This window comes from Vitis riparia, chromosome 19 (assembly GCF_004353265.1).
Source record: "Vitis riparia cultivar Riparia Gloire de Montpellier isolate 1030 chromosome 19, EGFV_Vit.rip_1.0, whole genome shotgun sequence".
In the NCBI taxonomy this organism is placed as follows: domain Eukaryota; kingdom Viridiplantae; phylum Streptophyta; class Magnoliopsida; order Vitales; family Vitaceae; genus Vitis; species Vitis riparia.
Genome location: NC_048449.1, coordinates 3981232 through 4004286, shown reverse-complemented (window position 1 = coordinate 4004286; position 23055 = coordinate 3981232). Strand labels below are relative to the sequence as shown.

At 36.4% G+C, this 23055-nt stretch overlaps 1 protein-coding gene across 2 annotated transcripts in view; it reads right to left on the bottom strand.

Annotated features, from left to right (window-relative positions):
• LOC117908634 (trafficking protein particle complex II-specific subunit 130 homolog) overlaps positions 1–23055 on the bottom strand; it is a 36756-nt gene that overhangs the window by 5490 nt on the left and 8211 nt on the right. Inside the window, exons 3-18 of one of the 2 annotated variants that reach the window (XM_034822295.1) lie at positions 21644–21825; positions 20891–21074; positions 20432–20522; positions 19261–19421; positions 15770–15859; positions 15524–15685; positions 15171–15232; positions 14884–14974; positions 13909–14072; positions 13490–13703; positions 6496–7041; positions 6175–6387; positions 5396–5789; positions 5189–5279; positions 5001–5085; positions 409–598 (exon numbers count right to left, since the gene is read on the bottom strand). In XM_034822295.1, the coding sequence (XP_034678186.1) occupies positions 409–598; positions 5001–5085; positions 5189–5279; positions 5396–5789; positions 6175–6387; positions 6496–7041; positions 13490–13703; positions 13909–14072; positions 14884–14974; positions 15171–15232; positions 15524–15685; positions 15770–15859; positions 19261–19421; positions 20432–20522; positions 20891–21074; positions 21644–21825 (2920 nt within the window). Of the gene's footprint in view, positions 1–408; positions 599–5000; positions 5086–5188; positions 5280–5395; positions 5790–6174; positions 6388–6495; positions 7042–13489; positions 13704–13908; positions 14073–14883; positions 14975–15170; positions 15233–15523; positions 15686–15769; positions 15860–19260; positions 19422–20431; positions 20523–20890; positions 21075–21643; positions 21826–23055 lie in introns of those variants that run through there. The other variant, XM_034822296.1, reaches the window with a different exon arrangement.

The following is a 23055-nucleotide window of genomic DNA, read 5'->3' as shown; positions in this document are numbered from 1 at the left end:
CCTAAAGAGTTTTCACACATGACAAGGAATAGTAGGTAGTCCTGATCCAGCACAAACTGTGGTAGATGGAAAACATGCATATATCTATATATATATATAGATAGATAGATAGATAGGAAATCAGCTATATATCTTAGGTCGAACTTGTACTATATGCAAATCAGCTAGAATGGATGCTACTAAAATAGGAAATCTCATGCCCCATACACCTGTTCCACATGTGTATTATTATTATTGACAATTCATGAACCTGCAAGAATTCTTGGTAATCTATAATACATAGGACACTTTGGTCTATCAAATATCAGCATGTTGAATATCAAGATGACATGATAATATGAGCTTATTTTCAAATTCTACTTTAACACTTGAAGATATGATCATTTGTTGCAGAGAAAGGGGCTATACCTCCAGAAATTGTAGTCCCTAAGCATATACAGAACAGAATACCAGCTTTAGCAGTTGGAGCAATCACAAGAGGAAAGAAGTCTGAAGTTGGCCTTCCATCACCTTGTCCAGTGTGAACAAATCCATCTTGGAGGACGAGCCAAGCATCATAGATGGTTAAAGTGGCTTTCACTTGAGAATGTAGCGTAACCTGAAAGTAACATTGACCAAAGTGCATTCATAAACTACTTAAATAAATCATCACATTAAAGCCCAAAAGTATTTAATCACACTAATAGCTGTGAATTATTAAAAGTTCACATATTCAAATTGAGCACAAGTTGTTGGTAATGCAAGCATAGACTGTATGTAATATAATATCTTAAAATTTCCAGCACTATAGAAGTGCTTATTTTGTTGTGTAATGGTATAAAATGTTGAAGAAGTTAAAAGAAAGGAAAGAAAGGAAAATATAGATCCTTGGTCACACCAAGGTTCTTAGGCCATCGCATCAAGATTCCTAGTCCATTACACCTAGAGTCTCATAAGCAATCATGTTTGGGAAGAAAACAGTAATACCATCAAAGGAAGAATATAGATGCTGAAAACTTTTATTAAGATTCTTGTTCTCCACTTTGAAAGATTATATAGATCTATATAGACCCCTTACAATCCTCTTCTCTAACACAAAAACTTTTCTAATTCCTTATCCTTCCTTTCAAGAATAGGAAAGATATAGGAAATGAATAATTATTCAGAAATTAAAAAACAGAAAATTTCCTAATAACAAGATTAAAAGAAATTGAAACTTGGTAAAAAGTAAACTCCTACCTAAAATAGTAACTTAACAAAAAACTCAACTAAAACTACGAAATGCTAAATTTACTAAACCGCTTATGTTGACTATATTTCCCTTTTCTTTTATTAGTTTTCAATGGGCGCTTTCCATGTTGTTCCCCTCAAAACCATATGCATAAGCCTCATTGTTCTTCAGTTATAGATTGGTACCTAATAATAACCCTGGACAAATTGCAAACCAAGTGAGGCCAACAAACTCAACCCTGAATCAATTACTCAATTGCACTGATACTCTTGAAACAACAAATTTGTAGTTGTTTATCCTGTTTGATTTTTGTTCATCTCCAAGGAATGGCCTCTAGTGGTTAATACTACAACCATTCTGTATGTCAACTAGACCTTGACATACAGGTGCAAGAATTAGCAATAAAAATAGTAAAATTTTACAAGGATTTATCACTTTCCATTTTTTTTAATGACTATTGAACAGGCAAGGTGAGCAATTGCTTAAGCCTTAAATTCAGTATTAATGCTTTGCTTTGTTATAAGCTAGATTATGCGAAAACTTATCCCTCTTTCTCATTTATTCAACTCTTCTGAGTGATCGAAGCATAGGGTTTTGGTGCAGCGGAAGGTTTGTTCAAAACGAAACAGAAAAACACTCAAGAACAAACTCAAAGACCACAATAGGATCTAAAAATTAGGGAATAATTCTGAAAAACATATTGAACTCCTCTTTAACAATTACAATGAGCCTTTAAATAATGTTTGTAATGCAAAAATAAAGGAAATAACTGAAATAGGAAACTAGAAATAGGAAACCACGGTAATTGGAAACTAGGAAAACTAGGAAAGAAATAGGAAACTAATGATGAACCTAAAATAGAAACTAATAATGTAGAAAATAGAAACTAACCTAAAATAGAAACTAATGATGTAGGAAATAGAAACTAATAATCTAGAAGACTAAAAATAAAAACTAATGATGTAGGAAACTAAAAATAGAAACTAATGATGATTGTGTGCTGCATCAGGCTTTTAGTTGTGTTATGTTTGGCGATGGCCACTCTCAGTTAAACTTTGATTTACCAGCATTAACATCTCACTTTCCAAGCCATCTTTTGCCTTCTACCCAAGAAAGAACCATGTCACCCTAGGAGAGTTTCTGTAATCGAGGCAAAAATAATCTAAGGAATGCTAAATAAAGAGAACACCAACTAACATAAAATCCTACTTTTATCACACCCACCTTCTCTTTGCACAGAGCACACCTATTGACTAATGACTAACCTCCTTTTTGGAGTTAATCCAAATTCAAGATCTTACCCCAACAAGCCTCCCAAGCCAAAAAGCTAGCCTTAGAAGGAATCCAAGAGTTTCAAATCATCACTAACAGAAAAGGGATGACACAATCTAGTTCCAAAAGAGAATACAAGGCTTTTACAGAGAACCTTCCTTTACTATCACCCTTCCAAACGTACTTTATCCTCCTCCTCCCTATTTACTGAGTATCCTTGGTTTTTAAACAAGAAATGCTCCACAATATCCAACTCTCAGTCATTCAGATTCCTTACAAAACAGAAATTCCAATCTCCTCCTTCCGCCCTATGCTCCCATAAATTTGCTACCACGCCTCTTTTGATTTGGTTAGGGCAAACAGTAATAGAAATATCACAATTAATGACTCCTCACTAGCCCATCTATCTTTCCAAAACATTACTCTACTCCCATCACTCACTGCATAGGAAACTCTCATGTTAAAGAGATCTCACTCCTTACTCATGGCTTTCCATAATCCGACCCTGCAGGAGTGTCTCACCTCACACAGCAGCCACCCCCCTTCTTCCTCCCCGTGTTTCCCCCTTATGACCTTCTTCCAAAGCATTTCCATTTCACATGAATAATGCAATACCATTTGCAAAGATGAGCTTTATTTAGCAAAGCGAAAGAAAGAACACCTACACCTATTCCTCCTTTCAAATTGGCCTTATAGATAGTTGACCACTTCACCAAGCGTGTTTTATTCTCTAAGGCACTTCCTTCCCAAAGAATTTTAGATGCCCGAACCTTATGTTTTAAATAGTTTTAGTTTCCTAAAATTGCAACTCATAGCAAACCAGGCAAAATTGTTTTATCTAGCTTAAGATGAGAGGAGCCTTTCTTTTCCTGGGACAAATACAGAAAAATCCTTAAAATTCATATTTCTAGTTAGTTTTCTTTTCCTACCTCTTTTGATAATAACATAGAGCTTCATTGAATTCTATCTTATTTTCAATTTATCTAGTAAGAATCAAATCATATTTTGTATCACAAAAAGCATTTTATTATTTTCTTTTTGGGCTCTAATCCACATAACATTATGAATTTCCGTTTGCATTCACCTGATAAATCAAACACTGAAAATTGTTTCAACACCAGAAATTTTTAAAGATCAATCATCAGTTTATTTTTAGAAATCCTCAAGGAAAGTTCAACTCAAGATTGAGTTTTCACCAACCAGTGGTGTCTGACCCAAGCAACTTCCAATAGCCATAGTTTTCAAACACGTTTATTGTAAGGTCCTTCCCAATTACAATTTACAAAAAGGGGCTCCCCAGGATCCATGAAGGCTATTTTACCTATTCGATCAAGATCTTGTCATTTTAGATGTAAAGGATAGGTTCAAAACTAGTGAAAAAGAAATACAAATTTTACAGTATTCTAATCATTTAAATGATGCTAGAAATAAGCAGCCAGGCCTTGAGGTATTAGGATCTCAATATGCTACAAATAGAAATTAGAATACTAGTGCAAAGGTCTTGTGCATGAAAAATATGATAAAAATATTCAAGATCTTGGTCAGAGAATATGCCATCAACTCTCCTTCTATAATTTCTAAATCTTTTATGAACAAGTAAAATGTAGAGAACTTTAACAGCACAGGAAATCCTTACCTTAGGTAACCATTCAGCTGGCTTAGTCGAAGCTCACTTAATACTCTCTCTTTTGCTTAGAACTAAAATATTATATGTATATATATATATATATAAACTCTTCTACTGCTTTTACCCTACCTATTTCTTTCAGTTCTTAGGTTATTTTGGACATAAAGCTTAAATTGCTATAAAATAAATTTTTGGGACATGTCACTAAGATTGCTGACTCCATAAATGTAGTGTTCCTTAGGCAAAGAGAATTACAAAAAGACAGTAGTGAAAGTCAACCAGAACTACACAAGACTAAAGTACACTTTTGTGTTAAACTTTGAACCCAAACTTAATTCATTTTGGGAAGTAGTCTTCAGGCCTCTAATGTTCATCATTGGTCTTTCTTTTTCTGATCAGAAAATAAAAATAATGAAGAGTTGAATCTAAGACATCGTTAAAGGCAGAGTACTAAGCGATTTTACTTATTAACCATTTCCTTCATACTAAAAAAGATACCAAGTATTTGTTTGATTTAAAGTATACCATAAAAGATTCTGAGTTGCAGCAGACCAAGTTTCAGGGTTAATGTATTCATGCTTGAAATCTAGGCCTGAGCTCAGACTAGGCCCAAACTAGGCATGGCCCAAAAGTGCCAAGTAAGCCGAGTTCATGCCAGATGCCAAGCTAGCCTAATTTGCAGCCTAAAATGAATGGCAAAGCAAGACAACAAACACAGGTTGTACCTCTGAGCTCAGCCCAGATACCAATCTAGCCTAATTTGCAGCCTTAAATGAATAGCAAGACAACAAACATCCACTTTTCTCTGAATAAATTACTAAATGATAATAGGGTGCCAGGTCAAGATGATTATAGCATTCATCAGGGTGCCAAATTGTGAAGACACATTACCTGCAAAAGCAAAGTACCATCATTGCATTTATCTACAACTCGTGTGCTCACATGAAAAGGGTCAGTGAAATGAACAGCTAGAGTCCTGCACATTGATGTTGGTATTTCAAGGAGTCTGGAGAAATGAATAGCCAGTAACATATAATTTTGTAGTGGAATCTGGATGAATAATGGAAGAAAAACAATGCCTGTCAAATGTCTGGTTGAGGGATACTCCAAATTCAAGTTTCAAAGCGATTGTCCTCATGCCATCCACAATGCTTTGTCTCTGGGGAGTGACTGCCCATAAAACAAAGAATCATATTCACTGAATCGGTTAGGGGCTACACAAAATGTATAAATAGCATCAAGTCACAGACACTCATATCAAAACCATTAAATATTATTATTTTAACCTGAAGATGTTCCCCTCGCAAGCTTGTCACTGATAGCACTGATCGGGAACCAAATAACAGAAGTTATATTGCTAGCCCAGTCAGGCAACTCTATTCTACCATTTTGGAGAGTTAATTGCTTAAATTCTTCAGTGACAACTGAAGAGTCTTTTTTTCTAGCTTGATCACAACTTTCCATGTCTGTAGCACTCTGTGATACATCAGAATGCCTCTCGATCTCAATGGGATGTGATTCCTCTATCTTCAGACCTGGACCAGTATCAATATACAGGACAGCACCTTTGAGGGAGTAGTTAATAGGCCTTACTATAATTCCAACCCACTGAGGCTCATTCATTAACAAAGCAGATGAAATTGCAGCGGCAAGATCAACCAGAGGTCTCGGTTTGGAAACCTAAATAAAAGAAAAACTCTATTAGATGGCTAAGTAAATAAGCAAGTATATACCACAAAGAAAAAACAGGCAACTGGATCTGCTATTGTAGGCAAGATGATTAATAAAAAATATCAAAAGAAAAAAGCAGCAACTGGATATATCATCATAAACAATAACTCTTCTTGTCATAATAGTTCACCATTATTATCACAATCCCAAGCTTCTTTTCCTTGTAACAATTTCTATAAACCTTTTTTTTTTTTTTTCTGATAGGTAAATTTTTGTCACTTGGAACCTCCCACTAACCAAACCACCACCCCCCCCCCCCCCCCCAACAAAATCCCTTTACCACTTGAGCCAAGTCCTCAAGGGCAACAATTTCTATAAGGCATAAAAACAATACCTTTAAGATAGGTCTTGCTGGCTTCTCATAACTCATAAAATCATCACTGTCTGCAGGGCCACCTTTAGAAAAGCTGTGGGACCTAAATCTCAATTGCCCAATCTGTCCTGTAAGAACCCCTAGGACATAGGAACCTGGTTTTTGGGGGGGCAGAGCAAGGGTGATGGTATTCCTCCCAGGCTTTAGTATAGGAGCAGCAGAGCTTCTTAATGCCTGAAATATCAGAGTTAACAATAGAGTCATTGAAAGCTACAAATGGTGCCAAAAACTGCTCTGTACGATGATGAGTATGAGGGACATCATATTCCCAAGAAAGCATACCTTAACACCTTCATCAACATTAAATATAGCTGCCAAAGTGAGACTCAGCACTTCTAGAGTTATATCATCAGGAAAGCCACTCCAAACAGTTACAGATAGAGTACCAGGATCCCCATCACACAGCTCCAATGGTGGCCCAGGATTGCCAGAAAACGTTATTAGTGAGGATACATCTAGGGGCACAGGGTGCTTCATTTCACTGTGTGCAAGGCGAACAACCTCTGACTGAAAAGCTTGACGTTCCTTGGTTGAGAATAAGCCTTTATCTAGCGACAGCAACCTCACACAAGATGATAGATAGCCAGCTTGATCATTGAGTATCTTCTGACACTCAGCTAACTTGGGAAGGACTTCAGCCAATAAATCTTGCCATCCTTCACCTGCATAAAGGGCGCAGACCTTCTCATATGACTTTGCAGCTAGATCAAAGTTTCCATGCCTATAACAGACAGCTGCAATTTCACCATCAAGAACAACTCCATGTCTTTTCCACCAGGAACGGTGGTAATTATCAGCAGCACCTTTTGTTAGCTCCAGATATTTTTTCTGCAATGACCAAAACATAGGATTGTGAAAGAGAGAAAGAGATAGATAGATAGAGAGAGAGAGAGAGAGAGAGAGAGGGTTTGCTGCAATGAACAAACTATTGTGAAAAAATGAGGGAAGTTTGCTGCAATGAACAAAGCATGGGATTGTGAAAAAATGAGACATACAGAGAGAGAGAGAGAGAGAGAGAGAAATTCAACCATCAAAGCATTCAAATCCACGCAGTACAGTTCTAGAAAGACAGTGATTAAAGGCTTAACAAGAACTCAAGGTCTTTTAAGCAATACCACTTCCACAGAGAATCCAACTTTTTTATTATATAAAATTTTATTATCATTCAAACCATTCACAGTATAGGTGCATGGGGATTTATATGGTTAAATAGAGTTCATCAAGTGTAGAATCTGAAAAAAAAATCGAAGGTAAGAGAATAAATTTCTTCCTTGATTTCAATTTATGCATACCCACATATTTATACAAATATGCCTAACACAAAAAATAGAAACTTTCCTAACTTAATTCTATCAACCTTGATTACGAGATTGTCCTAATCCTCTCCTTAATTACAAAAATATACAGTTATAATATTCCCTAATTACATTCTTCCACATTCCCCCTCAAGTTAGTGAACAGATGTTTTTCATTCCCAGCTTGGATACACTTACTTGAAATGTTGTACTACTTAAACCTTTGGTGAGTATATTTGCAAGTTGGCGGTTAGTAGATACATAAGAAGTACAAATCAACCCACTATCTAGTTTCTCCTTAATAAAATATTTGTCTATCTTTATATGCTTCGTTTGATCATGTTGCACTAGATTATGTGCAATACTAATTACAAATTTATTATCACAATAATCTCATTGAGTCATCTCATTCAATCTTCAAATCTTCCAAAATAATCTTCAACCATAGTCAATATTTTTAGAACTGGATCAATCATCGAACCAGAAAAGTTATCGATTCACGATTAACCAATTGGATCGGTGATTGAACTGCGGTCGAACTAGTGATGTCATAAATATATAATTTATATATTATTAAAATTAAAAATATTTATAAAAAATAAAAATGATTAATTTTATATAAATTTCAACGGTATTTCTTTTATTTGTTGAACTTTTTCACAAATTTTTTTTTTACCAGTAAAAACACCTTATTAAAAATCAAAATTTTAATTTAAAATTAGAAATTAAAAAATTATTTTTAAATCATAAACATATTATAAAATCAAAAATTTATTTTAAATTTGATCAATTTCAGAAATTTATTTAAAATCATAATACTTTTTGTTTTCATTAATGTAAATTAAAATCACAAATTTTAAATATCAAAAAGTTAAAAAAATAAAAAATATAATAATGAAAATAAAGTAAATAAAACTTAAAAATATAAAGAAAATGCCAAAGAATATGCAATTCACGAACGTCACCGTTGCAGCCGTAGGAATCTGCTGGCATCAGAGGCATCCCCGTTGGCGTCGGCAATGGTTGCAATAGCTGGAGGTGTAGTAGCAGAGCTGGAAAAGGGCGGCGGATTAGGGCTTCAATGGGGGAAAAGGGGAGCTATACTGGGCAAAATGGGTGAGTACCATTACAACCGTTGGAATATGTCGGTGATGGCTATAGTTGCAACTGGAGGTGCAACAACAAAGCTAGAGAAGGGAAAGACAGCAAGTCAGGGCTTCAATGCGTGAAGGGCAAGGGGGGAGCTATACTAGGCAAAACGATGTTTCAATGCCTAATGCAACAAAATGATGTCATTTTGAGGAAGGTTATGAACCGTTGAATTCGTGAAAAACCGGCCGATTCGGCCGATTCAGTCGATTTCGACAATTCATGACTGGTTCAAAGCCCTTCAGGTTCAATTGGCCGAACCAGATCAGAACGGTAACCGCCAACGGTCGGACTGGCCGGTCCAGTCCGGTTTTTAAAATACTGACCATAGTAGTTCACAAACTCCTTAAGCCATTGCACAAAATTCTACTTCTGCACTAGACCTTGTCACCAAACTCTATTTCTTACTTCTCCTTGTTACTAGATTTCTACCAAGAAAGGTACAATACCAAGTAACTGATCTTCTATCAACCACAAATCTAACATAATTTGCATCTGTGTATGCTTCAAGTATTAGTCCTAAATTTCATTTAAATAGGATGCCCTTTCCTGGAGACCCCTTGAGGTACTGTAGCACTTGGTTAGTAGCTTCCAAATGAACTTCTTTTGGATTGTGCATGAATTGGCTAATCACACTCACAACATATGCTATATTCAGTCTTATGTGAGAGAGATAAATGAGTCTTCCTAACAGACGTTGATATATCTTTCTATCTACCGCAACACCTTCCTCAACCTCTCCAAACTTATGATTAGGATCTATTGGTATGTTTGTTGGTTTACACACTAGCTTCCCTGTTTCCTTGAGAAGGTTCATTACATATTTCTACTAGGAAATAAAAATTCCCTATTTAGAATGTGCAACTTCAATACCTAAGAAGTATTTCAACTTTCCTAACTCTTTAATCTCAAACTCCTCGGTCAAGCATTGCCTCAAAGTTTGTCTCTCCTTTTCATCATTTCCCATCACAATAATGTCGTCTACATATACTAGAAAAGTTGTAACTCTCTCTCAATCTGAATGTTTGATAAACAACATATGATCTCCTTGACTTTGTCTATATCTCATGTTTTTCATCACGTTAGCAAACCTTCCAAACCATGCCCTTGGAGACTACTTCAGCCTGTATATCGCTTTCTTCAATTGACATACTTTTTTAGTGGTTAGATCACTTCCAAATCAATGAGAGACTTCCATATAAATCTCCTTTTCCAAATCTCCATTTAGAAATGCATTTTTGACATCGAACTGTTGTAAATCCCAATTATAATTTGCTACCAATGATAACAAAACTCTAATTGTGTTCATCTTGGCAACCAAGGCAAATGTCTCTAAATAAGCCATGCCATATGTTTGAGTATATCCTTTAGCCACCAATTTTGCCTTGCATCTCCCTAATGTCTCATCTACTTTATACCTAATAGTATAGACCCACTTACATCCCACTAGTTTTTTTCTTGAAGGCAAATGTACCAACTCCCAAGTTTCATTTTTCTCCGGGGCCTCCATTTTGCATTCGTGGCTTGTCTCCAATTTTCATTAGATAAAGATTTAGATAGTGGTAGGAATATGAATATTGTTCAAACTTGTAAGAAAACTCTTATGAGATGGAGACAACTTTTCAAATGACACAACATGGGAAGTGGATACAAAAGACGTTTAGTACATTCCCTGGTTCCTTTCCTAATGGCAATAGGAAGGTTTTAGTGTATGAACTTTTCAACCTAAAATTCTAACTTAGTTTGTAAGGGAGGATGAGAGACTACTATCTCATTTCCAAAAGTCGGTTCAAATTCTTAGACTTGTATAAGTTGAGGAATTGCAGCTTTCTTCCTTGAGAACACTTTGCCAATCATTTGATTCTCAGGAGTAAGCTCAATAGATGACTTGAATTCAGAGGAAGGTACAAATATTGGATCAGACACTTTAGAAGGGTCGATACGATCAATGAGAGGTATGGATACTAGATTAAACACTTTAGGAGGCTTAATAGAGTCAATGAGAAAGAAATCAATAAAACAATAATCTTGTTCCTTGTCTTCCTCGATGGAATTTTCCCCTTGAAGATAAGGAGTGGGAAATTAAGATTCACTTTCATTGAAAGTAACATCAGCTGAGACAAAAAAAAGAAAAAAAAATGGATGGTGGATAGTAACACCTATTATATCCCTTTTGAGTTGATGAATATCCCACAAAAATACATTTGACTACTCTAAGGTCCAATTTTCCCTTGTTTGGACTATGAACATGCACAAAGAACACACACCCAAATATCCTAGGAGTGGGATGGTTTGTGGTTCTCATATTAAGATAAAATGATGAGAGTATTTCTAGGGGACTTTTGAAACCTAGGATTCTATAAAGTAGTCGGTTTATGAGATGTGTGGGGTTAGAACAACTTCCCCCCAATAAGATTTAGGCACATGTTTTTGGAACAAAAAACCTCGTATTGTATCAAAGAGGTAACCATTTTTCTTCTCAACAACTCTATTTTATTGTGGGGTATTTACGCACTATGACTCATGGATTATACCTGCATGATGAAAGTATGGAGTTAGGACTTGATTGAAATAATCTATGGCGTTATTTTATTGAAACCTCTTGATAGTGAGACCAAACTAGTTTTTTATCATGTTATGGAAATTTGGGAGAACAAAACTCACATCAGATTTGTGTTTACGTAAAAAAGATCTAAGAGACCCTAGTATAATCATCGATAAAAGACACAAACTAACGTGCCCCAGATATATTTGGGATAGGGGAAGGACCCCAAATACTACTATGAATTAGATGGAAAGGCTCTAAACTTCTTTTATTACTGATTGACAAGGTTGAACGTTTGTAGTTGGCTAGTTCACATACCTCACAGTGAAAGCTCACAACATCTAATTTCCTAAATAGAGAAGGAAACAAGACTTGAAGAGTTCTAAATGACGGATGTCCAAACCTATGATGATGAAGCCAAATTTTTTCTTTAAAAAGGTGGGGCTCAAAAAGAAGAGACACGGATGATTTGCTTAGTGTCTCAAGGTAGTATAGCCCGTTCCAATCCTTAGAAAGTCCAATCATATTCCCCAAATGTTGGTCCTAAAATACACAGTGAGTAGGATAAACAATTGCATCGCAATCCAAATATTGTATGAGCTTTTATATAGAAACAAGATTAGTAGACAACTTTGAAACATGAAGCACATTTCTAAGTGTTAGTATAAGATTAATTTAGATATCACCTACACCTGCGATGGTGGTTAATGAACCATCAATTGTGACTATTTTCCTACTAATTGGACAAAAGTTATAGTTGTTAAATTGATATGATGAATGAATAATGTGATTTGTGACACCTAAATTTATAACCCATGAGTTGGCAAAGGTTTCATTCGAGACTTTTAATCCAATAGGAATAGGAAACTTACCCTAAAAGTGCCAATGAGTAGGTACCTAAAGGTTTCTCAAGATTTCCCAACAAAACTCTCAATCTTTCAATCTCTTCCCAATTGAATCCGCCTAGTTTCAGGGATCTTTTTTCAACTAGTTGAACAAAAGACAAGTGTGCTTGTCCAATATCCTTTTGTCGCCCCCCATTGTAACTAGTTGTCACTCCTCCATATTGAGTGGTGGTTTCTAATACCTTTGACAATTTTTTTTTTCATTTTGGAAAATATAAAAAAGCTTTTTTAAAGTCAAATAACTCACTAAAAGGCTCAAATAACAGTGTAAGAGCTCTCATTGGTGCCGATGTGGGATAACTGCTGCCGCAACCCTGGTATCAAAGGTCCGACACTCTCAATGGTCACGGAAGTATGTTGGAGGTCCAACACTCTTGATTTTCAACAATATCTATAGTGCAAGGAGCGCCTATAGTTGTTAGTTGCTCTTTGCGATGTACGTTTGCACCAACAGCAAGACCAAGAGACGAAGAAATCTTCACTTGCAACAATGGCAAGAAAGAGATTCAATGTGAGGCGAAGACGTCACGTGCAACGATTGTTGTCACTGGCAGAGACAATGACGATGGCATGATTTCTAATGAGTTTGCAAGGTGCGAGAATGGAAGATTGAGGCAAAAAGAAGGCCGACGGCGAGGAAAATCCAAGGAGGTGACAACGAGGTGCGAGGATGGTAGTGACTGTGAGGGGTCCTCTTCACAATATTTATAGGCTATGCAAGTTGTGCCAAAGACAGCTAGAAGATGATGGTGACACTATCTCAGTGCAAGGGTGGGGATGAAGGTGACAACGCAATTTCTCTTGCACTAGAGGTGTGATAATGTGACGACATGATGAGTCCGATTGCTTTCGCGATCGGTTTTTTTTTCTTGTTTTTTTTTTAGGCTTTGTCTGCAACAATGGCGTGATGCAAATGAGAGGCAAATTCTTAAGGCCGACAATGAATGTCAACTATGATCTCCTACTTGGCAATGAAGGCCGGAAAAATCTTCTCTTCCCAAATTTACGAGCCTAAGGCTCTAATACCATGTAGAATTTGAAGAAGAATTCGATGGTAAGAGAATAAATTTCTTTATTGATTTCAATCTGTACATACCCACATATTTATACAAATATTCCTAGCACAAAAAATAGAAACTTTCCTAACCTAATTCTATCAAATCCCCTTGATTATGGGATTGTCCTTTGCCTCTCCTTAAGTACAAAAATATACATCTATAATCTTTCCTAATAACATTCTTCCACATCAAGTAAAGAAAATAAGACTAATAAGTAATGAGGATGAGAAACTGTTGAGAAGATATTCTGCAGGACTAGTAAACTACAGATCAAAGATGCTTTTCTTAATCAGAAATTTCAAACACACCCCCTGATGTGAATACCTCAAACTCCTCAACAGATAACAGAGATTTCCATAGATCAGTATCAGAAATTGTATTCTGCAAAGCATGCTCAGCAGCAACATAAATTTCTGCAAGTCTCATAGGTCGATCAATTGAGCTTTCAAAATTTATTGGCGAAGAATTAGTCCGTGTCATAGAGATCGCATGTACTTTTGATGATGGAGACATCCTTAAAGATGCATCTGAATCTGATCTGTCAGTATATATCAACTAGATAAGGACTCAAAACAATCTAAATCATAAAAATTTATTTAAAAAAAATGAAGTACTTAAAATATTTTAAAATATCTTGATGATATAAAAGACTATTTTTAACACAAAAAAAAAAAAAACCAAACTAGCACGTATTTGGAGAATAAAAAAGTACTACATTTGATTCAACGTTAAATTTCCCTTACCCATCAACAAAAATTGGACGACCCTCAAACATTTCAACCATATTGCCAGCAGAAAGAGAAGCCCTTCGCCGATTAGCTTCACGCAAAAGTATAGAAGGTTCAAGAGGCAATGGTTTCCTCTGAATGCCGAAATGCTTGACTCTTGGAGTCGCTTGAAGAATCGTCTGCATGGCAGTGAACACAGATCTCATGAAATATATAACAACCAAGGTTTAGTAGAAAAAGACAACTTTGATAGAACCATGTTTCCAGCAATAAGTAGCGATACACCACAATAATAACAAATATTAATAACCTTAATCAACAAGTTAAATGAAACAAGAAAATGCACCTTGAATCATGGAAAAAGTCACATTATGATTACTGATACTCTACTGTGGCAAAACATGTAACATTAACCTTTCTTTTATAGGCAAAACATGAAACCTTAACCTTAACCTTATAGAAATGATGAAGTTGATTATCACATAGTTAAAACAGTTAACTCCTTTCAGGATAGAGATGAGGATGACGACAAAAAGCATAGCACCCAATATGGATAATTGGATTGTGTAGTTTCAGATAACAAGGATGTAATTGTTGAGAACTCAAAGTTCAAGTTCAATAAAATGGTTGGTTTGTTCACTAATTAAGATCACCATGTAAGTCTGTTGGGTCTGGAGTGTCAAGAAGGATTTCATCACATGTGATTTTGGCACTATACCATAGAGGATTGATACCAGTTACAAACTAGTACTAAACCTAGATTATTATAGTGTGACCTAAAAAGCCAACCCCAAATAGTTAGGATGTGGCCTGTTGATTCTGATTCTGGACCTTGTTTTGGCACAAAGAAGAAATATGAGAAAAAAAATTTATGCTGAAGATACTTCCCTGCTATATCCACTGCATGGATGAGATTTTCATTAAATATGAATGCATTTAAACAGCTATCTTGCTAACTCCATTTCACATATTAAGTATTGAAAAACTTGCCTTTTCTTTCTCCAGCACCATGGATGAGGCATCAGGTGGAACTGGAGGCCAAACTGCGGGCATGGGCCAAGATAACATGCTGAGTGAAGCACTGATTGAAACAAAGGGAATATATATTTAAAAGATGGGTAAACAGTAAGAGAATTATAAAGCAAATGAAAATATCTTCTTCAGAACTTCAAAAAACAATTCATTTTGTGACCAAGAAATTTCTTTTAGTATAGTTTAACAAGCACCCAAATTCTGATAAGGTGTCAAGATTTGATTCACAAGAACTGAATTTCTACCTGTTGACAGGACTTCTTTCTATTTCAGTTCCATATCCAATTAAGTATGCAAGCCTCATGAACTGCCACATTCAGGATACATTTTATTAAACAGCATATTAGGTAGCAAACACCTAACAAATAAAAGAACAAGTTTTGTATCAGACAACCACTGAGAACGGTGTGACCTACAAAATTAAAGCATCCATAAAAATGTCCACATGTCAAAAACAAGGTCTCTATAGAGCCTGGACCTTTTCTAAAACTCCATTCTACTCTGGTCACTTTTATATGTCAGGTGCATCAGAAGGAAAAATATCATATGGGATTAAATATGAAGTTACCTGCTACTCATGAAATATATTGAAGTTTACCTTAACACGGCATAGTGAATAAAGGTTGCCCTGAATGCGGTAGAACTCCTTTTCTATATCAGGTGCCACAAATCCATCATTATAATGAGAAGCAGTAGCATTGATTAATGCCAAGCAAGCAGTTACTACCCAAACTTCACGCATGCAAAAAGGTAACATCCTCTGAAAATAACCCCAAGCAGAACCTCAAAAGAAGTAACAATAACATATCAAGCAAATACATTTAAGAACATGAATATAAAATACCTCATGAAGTGCTAATGCCTTTGAGAAGCTGATTATAAATGGATAGCCCCTTGATGCAACCTCAAAAGGACGGTTTAGCTTGAACAATAGCTGCATATTGTAACATATCACTGAGATGCAGTTCAAGCATAAAGATAGCAAAGATAGAATCCCTTACAAATGGGGGAACTGTTTCTAGTTTCAGAAAAATAAGAGAAGCCACAGGAAGTAGTCAAGTACAATTTTTTTATATCTGATTTAGAAAGCAACTTAAATCTACATTAACCAAACTAATTTAAATTGTTATTCTGCATAAATTCTTACTTTAACTTATCTTTAATATATATAACACATGATTTATAGAATTTTATCATTGTCATTACCTTCCGAGTGTATGGTATGATATTTCCTGGGGAAGGGATATTACTACAGCTATTTTGGCCACTTCCAGTGTTTCATTTCATATAAAAATCCTGGAGGCAGACAAAATACCCTAAAAAAACAACCTTTATTTGTTGGAGTTTCATCAAATAAGGGTTTGTCCTTGAATTGGTAAGACAAGGCCACTTAACCAAGTATTTTTATTCTTGCAAAGATTTGTGGAAGACACTTAACAACCTCTTGTTAATTTATGGTACTTGGCAAGAGATTTGTCTCCAAACATTTGTGTCTGACACTTTTTGCATTTAAATATTTGTAGCCCAAAAAAATATAATATTGTTTTTGGAATTTTATTGTTTTTGTAATTCTATTAAATTTACAAAAGTGATGTTGCTTAGCAGGTCCTATCTGGAATTTTATGAAATTGGAAGCCGCAAGGATGACTTTTTTTTTTTTTCTTTTTTTTTTATAGATAAAGAAGTATATATATTAAAGGGAGGCACCCAAGAGCGACCAAAGTATACAGGATATATACACCAACCACCCAAAGGTGAAACAGTGAAAAAAGAACTACATAACAAGAATGGCTATAACAACACCACCCTCAACAAGAGCCCAACCAATCAAAGAAGCTAACTAGAGTCGAAGGACCATCATCATCTTTTGAATCTTCCCACCCCTAATAACACACTAGCCCAATAGACATCTTTTGAATCTTAGTTTCCTATAAACAAATCAAATCCATCTTTTGAGACTTAATCGTAGACTTAATAACCTTCCTTTTGTCATTGTCATAGGCCCCTCTTACATTTCAGGATAATATCCATACCTTCATTCACAACTTAAAAGTGTTGCCCCCACAAACCCCCTCATTCCCAAGTAGTTCACAAAACACTCAAGTTTTTTAAGCTCCCTTTCAAACCTTGAAGGCATCAATTTTTTCCTCCTCCCACCAGTCACCTGCCCCTTTGCTCTTTTCTCTCTTTCATTCTTTTAAGCAATTTCAAAATCCCCCCTCAAACCCCTTAGTCAACATGCCTAGGAAATGGCTAAACTTTGCCAAACAACTCGAGGACCAATAGTCCGAAACCCCTCCCACTTCCTCTAACAGCCCGCTAACCAAATCCCTCTCCATCAGTACCCCACCTCCTTCCTCAACAACTCCAAGCTCCAAACCAATTGAACCACCCATAGCCATCCCATCAAGCAAGATTACCCTCAATGGGTCAAGAATAGCATCTCCTTCCAATTCGCCCAAGCCATGGCAATCCCCAAATCTACTCTTGACAGCAGCCAAGAACCCTTCCAGCAAACCCCTCATGTGCTTTGGATCTAGAGGACCCCACACAAGGCCTTTATCTGCATGGGCTCAAAGCCACTAGAACCAACCAAGGCCAAGGCCTCAACCTTAGCCAGTTGGCCCGCAACTATAGGCCCGTTCGAAGCCCCACTTAGTGCTCCCAAGGGGAGTGTCTTACCCAGAACAACATTTTTTCCTCTAGCTACCCCCCCTCCATGATCCATGTGTAGTCCCTTTACAGAAGTTGTCAGAATCAATGTCTCCTCTTCCCTTCCTCTATCCATAAGAGCACAACATCCCATCCACTATGGACTGCAAGGTCGGCTGCAATTGTCTCATGCGAAAACCAGCTCGTGAACCACTCCCTCCCTCATCCCTAACCTCCATAGCCACACACCCACAACTTCTGCTCATTGAAGCCATTGTCAAAATCCATGGTAGAGCTTCCCACCATAGCTAGACGACATAATAGGATAATCCCATAACCACCTGTAGTGAGCCAAGCAGGTCTCTAGCTTCTGATTTCACCAAAACCCTAGCCTATGAAAGCTGTGAAAAGAGGGCAATATCTTCATCCACCACAATGAACTCCCCACAGCAATCCCCGCTATTTTTGAACACCTCCTAGCTCCACAAATATGAAGGAAGACCCACCACCCTCACCCAAACTTCCTTTGAAAGCTCACCTTTTCGAAAAAACACCACCTTAGGTTCCCACCTCTCCAAGTGCAGACACTTCTTCTCAAACCATTGAAGCCCTCTTTTCAACACCCTCTTTGACCGCTTTATCCTCAAATAGAAGGAGAGCATCTCCTCTGTGAAAACAACTCTAGGATTGGGCCTGAAGCCTCTCCCCACTGCCCAACCAGGCAACAAACCAGTTGCTCCTCCCTACTCAACACCTCCCTACCCCCCAGCAGAAACCAGATAGCCTCTCCAACCCTTTTAGGCTTCGCTTTAGCAGCATCAACAAAAAACAATTTCGCTTTCTCTGAAGGAACATTGCAACTCTTCTCAATCCTAGAAACAACAAAGTCAGGACGAATCCTCATCTCAGCTAAAGTAACTACACCTAGAGAGTGAAGCTTATCAGCCAAAATGACCCAACCCTCTAGAATCCCTTTACCCTCAAGTAAGACCAGACAAAATCTCTTCACTTCCAAGTCAAAAACAGAGCAAAGGATGAACCTTTCCACCTGATTTGAACACCATTCCAGCCTAAATTTTCTTTCCCAATCCTCCCAACCTTTGAAAACCTTTTAAAATTTTCCTCCCTACAATATGCTTCCACACCATCCAGTAAACAATGTAGACTCAAGTCCTTAAACCTAAAAACGTTAATGCAAAACGCCATCCATGGAACCTCCAAGGATAACATTTTACATTAACATTTTTGTTAGTGGAAAAACAATAGTAATTCCCTCACTCCCTCTGTCTGTGTGTGTAATAGTTGTTTGTGCACAAGGGAGAGGAAGAGGGAGAGAGAGAGAGAGAGAGAGAGAGAGGAGTTGCAACAATGATATGGCACAGCCTAACAAAAGCACCAAAACTTGCTAAAACCAATTCAAAGTAGTCTAAGTACTCTGAGAGAGGCAGGATGAGTTAAAATAAAGTCAAGTCATAGCCATCCTGATAGGCTTGCACAATTGCGATTAAGTCAAACAATGAAATCAAACAACTAATTAAGCAGCAAAACTAAGTACTTGATATATAGTGCACATTATGGACAAAGTAAATAGATAAGGTAGTTCATGTTAGATAACTGGCTACTTCAGTTTTTCTTTTATAAAACCAACCTAATGTTATAATGCTATTTCTCAATCTTGCACACCTTGGATTGACAGGCAAAGAGATATTGTCTAAATTCAAATTCCCTAAACGAATCATCTTGGACAATCTGTGTCAATAGCTTGTTTCCAGGGTTTAGCAGTGCTGCCTGATCATCACCACGGTCTATTCCCCCAAAGTCCCTTTGTTTCCCTGCTACATTAACTGCATCACATTCAAACAAGTTACAAATGAGCCACAACCCAAGAAGCATTCTAGTGAATTCTATTACAGATCTCACCAATAGCACACAAGCAGCAGTATTTAGATTTACATGTATAGAGATAATCATATATTGTGAGTAGAAATAATAAATACTAAGAAAAAGTCACCTGTTAATATCTACAATTAAAAGTGAAGAAGATATCTAACTACTAAATATCCAATCTATGTGTCATTAATATAAAAAATTACAAAAGGATGCTTACAGAAAAACCAAAAGATACAAAAATTGGACTGGACTAAAGCAAGATAACCCAATGAACCTATTCTCAAAGGCCATTGACAAAAATGTTAGGCATGAGAAGGAAAAAACAAAAAAAAAAAAGGCAAGGAAAAAAAGACCACCTTCAAAAAAGTTTACATCTGCTTAGAGAAAGTATATTTGATAGAGTAATGCTATTGTTTTCACCATTTTTACGACATTCTTTTACCTCCTGCTTACACAATAAATGATAATTGGATGAGTTAAAAAGTGGTTAATACGTATTAAATACAAAAACTTTTGGGCATCCAATTACCACTTGCTTACTTGGAAAGTGGTAAAAGAATGTGGTACAAGTAGTGGGAAGAATAGCATAGGTCCTGAGATGGAAGCTCCAGGGAAAAGAAGTCTAGAACTGCACTCAACCCAATCAAGCTTTATCCCAACTACTTAGGTAGAACACAAGAATAGCTTCAACATGCAGCTCTATTCTAGAGTCTATATCCTCAATAAGTACCCAATAATAAATCTACAGGATCAAGGACATGCAGCATGACACCAATTGGAGGTAACAGATTAGAATTTTAAATACCAGTAGGCCTACAGGGGTTGATATAAAGCCCCCATACTATGCATACGTCACAGTGAAATGTCACTGATTTTAGAAAAAAAGACAGAAATCAAAAAATATTTCTTGACAGAAAAAATGAGGAATAAGATAACATATGCACATAAACTGTTATTTAAGCACCTGTTTCCAAGTAGCAGAGTTCTAATTCGTCGTATTCACGCAGTGAATCTTCATGAAGATGAGCCATCTCAAACATAAAAGCCAAGCTTTCCTGAGAGCATAAAGAATAAAAAATGATGAAAATTCTAGGATAAGCAGGAAAAAAACATGACAAGTAATTTAGGGATGTATGGCTACAAGGACACAGCAAGTTGCTGAGACTTCCCACTCAGTATCCATCAGGAAGCATGTTGTTTCACTCACTTACTTTCAGGCCATACAGCAACTACACAAACAAATTCATGGATAATGGTATTAAATTAAATGATAATTATAAGAGAAACAAAAACTGAAGCATGGGGAAGTCTCTGAATTTCATCAACGATTGAGACAATGTCTCCTTGCAGCCATAACAACTCCTAAAGAATCATAGCTTTCTCCCTATCAGTATAGGGAAAATAAGACGATCACTAGAATAACCTTTAGAATGAAAAAGTTACAGAAGTTCCAAATTGGCATGAGGCGCTGTTCACTGAGCTTGCGAATCTCATCCTCATAAAACTGCACACGTCTATCCAATGTATTCCTGATGGACTCCATAATCTTGGACTCCAAGTCTTCCCAAAAATTTGCTTCGGGGCTATGTATATCTAGCTTACAGCACCTGAGTAAAGCATATCTTTAGATCATGAGATGGGAAAGGGAGCTTTCACTAAAGCGCCCTTGTATTTTGCTAAATCTGTCTCTAAAGAAAAAACACAGTTTGATATTTTTCAAATTTACCCTGCTTTTATATTATCTCTGGATTCACCCTTAATCTAATTAGCCAATCATTTTTTGCTAGCAAATCCAACTAACTAATCATATTAATTAGTATGTAATCCTTTTCAGTTTTGGCCCTGAATTCTTTTATTTAAGAGAAACCTCAAATGCATTATCTTTTACTCTCCCAACTTTCAGGTTAACAAGTAAGAAGTAGAAGGTCAAAGTAGGCAATGATAATGACGACACGAAAAAAAAGTAATGCAACAGTGACAGGGAGAGGAAAAAAGAAAGAAAAAACTTCACCGGAACAGCTTAATTTGGGTACCAACCTGATACCCATAATTAACTTAGCAAATAATAATGAAGTTCAGATAGTAAGCAAGTAGAGTTCATACATTTGTCAATAAAATTCAATCCATTAACTAGTGGACAAACCAAAGACATGTTTATTAATAGCTGCAAGCTTACCTTTCTCTCTTCTTAGAGCTGAAATCAACTTCAAGCCTGGCATATACTTTTTTTGCCATTTTAGTGGCCTGGTCATTATTTGGGTGAGCTTTAGACACAAATACAATACACCATTCTCGCTCATCATTCTGAACAATTAATTTCAGGCGTGGTTTAAGAATGGTCTTGAACTCATCAAGATCCTGGACATAGTTGGAAAAAAATGAATGCACGGTAGAACAAGGAGATCAACAAAAATATAATTAGACCCAAAATGAAAGAAATCACCACAGAATGAAACAATGTCAAATTTTTTTTATCAAACTAATATTAGCACGTTATTACTAATGAAGAGGCAATGCTAATAATCTGAATAGACCCAGAGGGCAACACTAGGTCTCAACTAAAATTAACTATGGTGGTTTAAGATTAAAATCAAATTACTATGCTAAAATTAATTTCTATTCATGCAAATAGTCCAATATACAGAAAGCAAGATCAAGAGAAGAAACATGTTTTTCATATGGAAACCCCAAATATGATATTTAGGGGAAAAACTACAGGACTGGTCATGAAATAGAAGCATAGGAATACCAAATGAATGTCCCCTACTACCAATTTCTAGTCTATGGTAATCATCCATAATGAATCCTGCTCTTCCTGACCTCATGTCCGTCCACAACCTCTAATAGTTCACTTCAACTGGATCAGTCAGAACCCAAAACCCCACCAGATCCGAATACTCCTGAGCCAACAACCCAACAACAAAGAAGGCTAGAAGGCTAGAAGGCTTCTGAAAGGTTCCTGATGGTTTTCAAAAATCAGTTTACTATACTCATAACAATATGTTTTTTGAAGAAATAGTCTCCAGAAGAACCCTCAAATCTAAGCAAGAGATTAGATGCTTCGAAGTTATGTGAAACAACTCTCCAGTTTGGTATTTATAAACAAAGAATTTAAAATACTCCAACTAGAAAGAATTAGAGTCAGGAAAGCAAATTTGCTTCCAACTTTATCACTGCAATGCTCTCTCAATCAATAGAAAGCATTTTTCTGCTTGGATCATTTAAGAAGTAGCCTCAATGGACCAAAGAGTATATTACACCCTTGATCAGTTGAGCCACTTCCATGGATTTATCAGAAGCTCAAGAACACATTTCCTTGGGCCTGAATTTTTGAAAAATATATTTTACAAATAAAACAATGTTTAAGCATCTGCAAAAGTTATTTTGAGATCTTTAGCATAGAAAACAGGGCCTCTTAAGTCCTTACCATTCCTAAGGGTGCTCAAAGATGGGTTTGCCTTGAGTTATGATCTTCAACTACAACCTTTTCCAGTCTTCAGGTGAATGGATTGAGTATTCATAACATGAATTAGGAGATATGCAAAATCCCACTGTGGAAAAGAATTGCCAATGCAAACATTTTGAAGA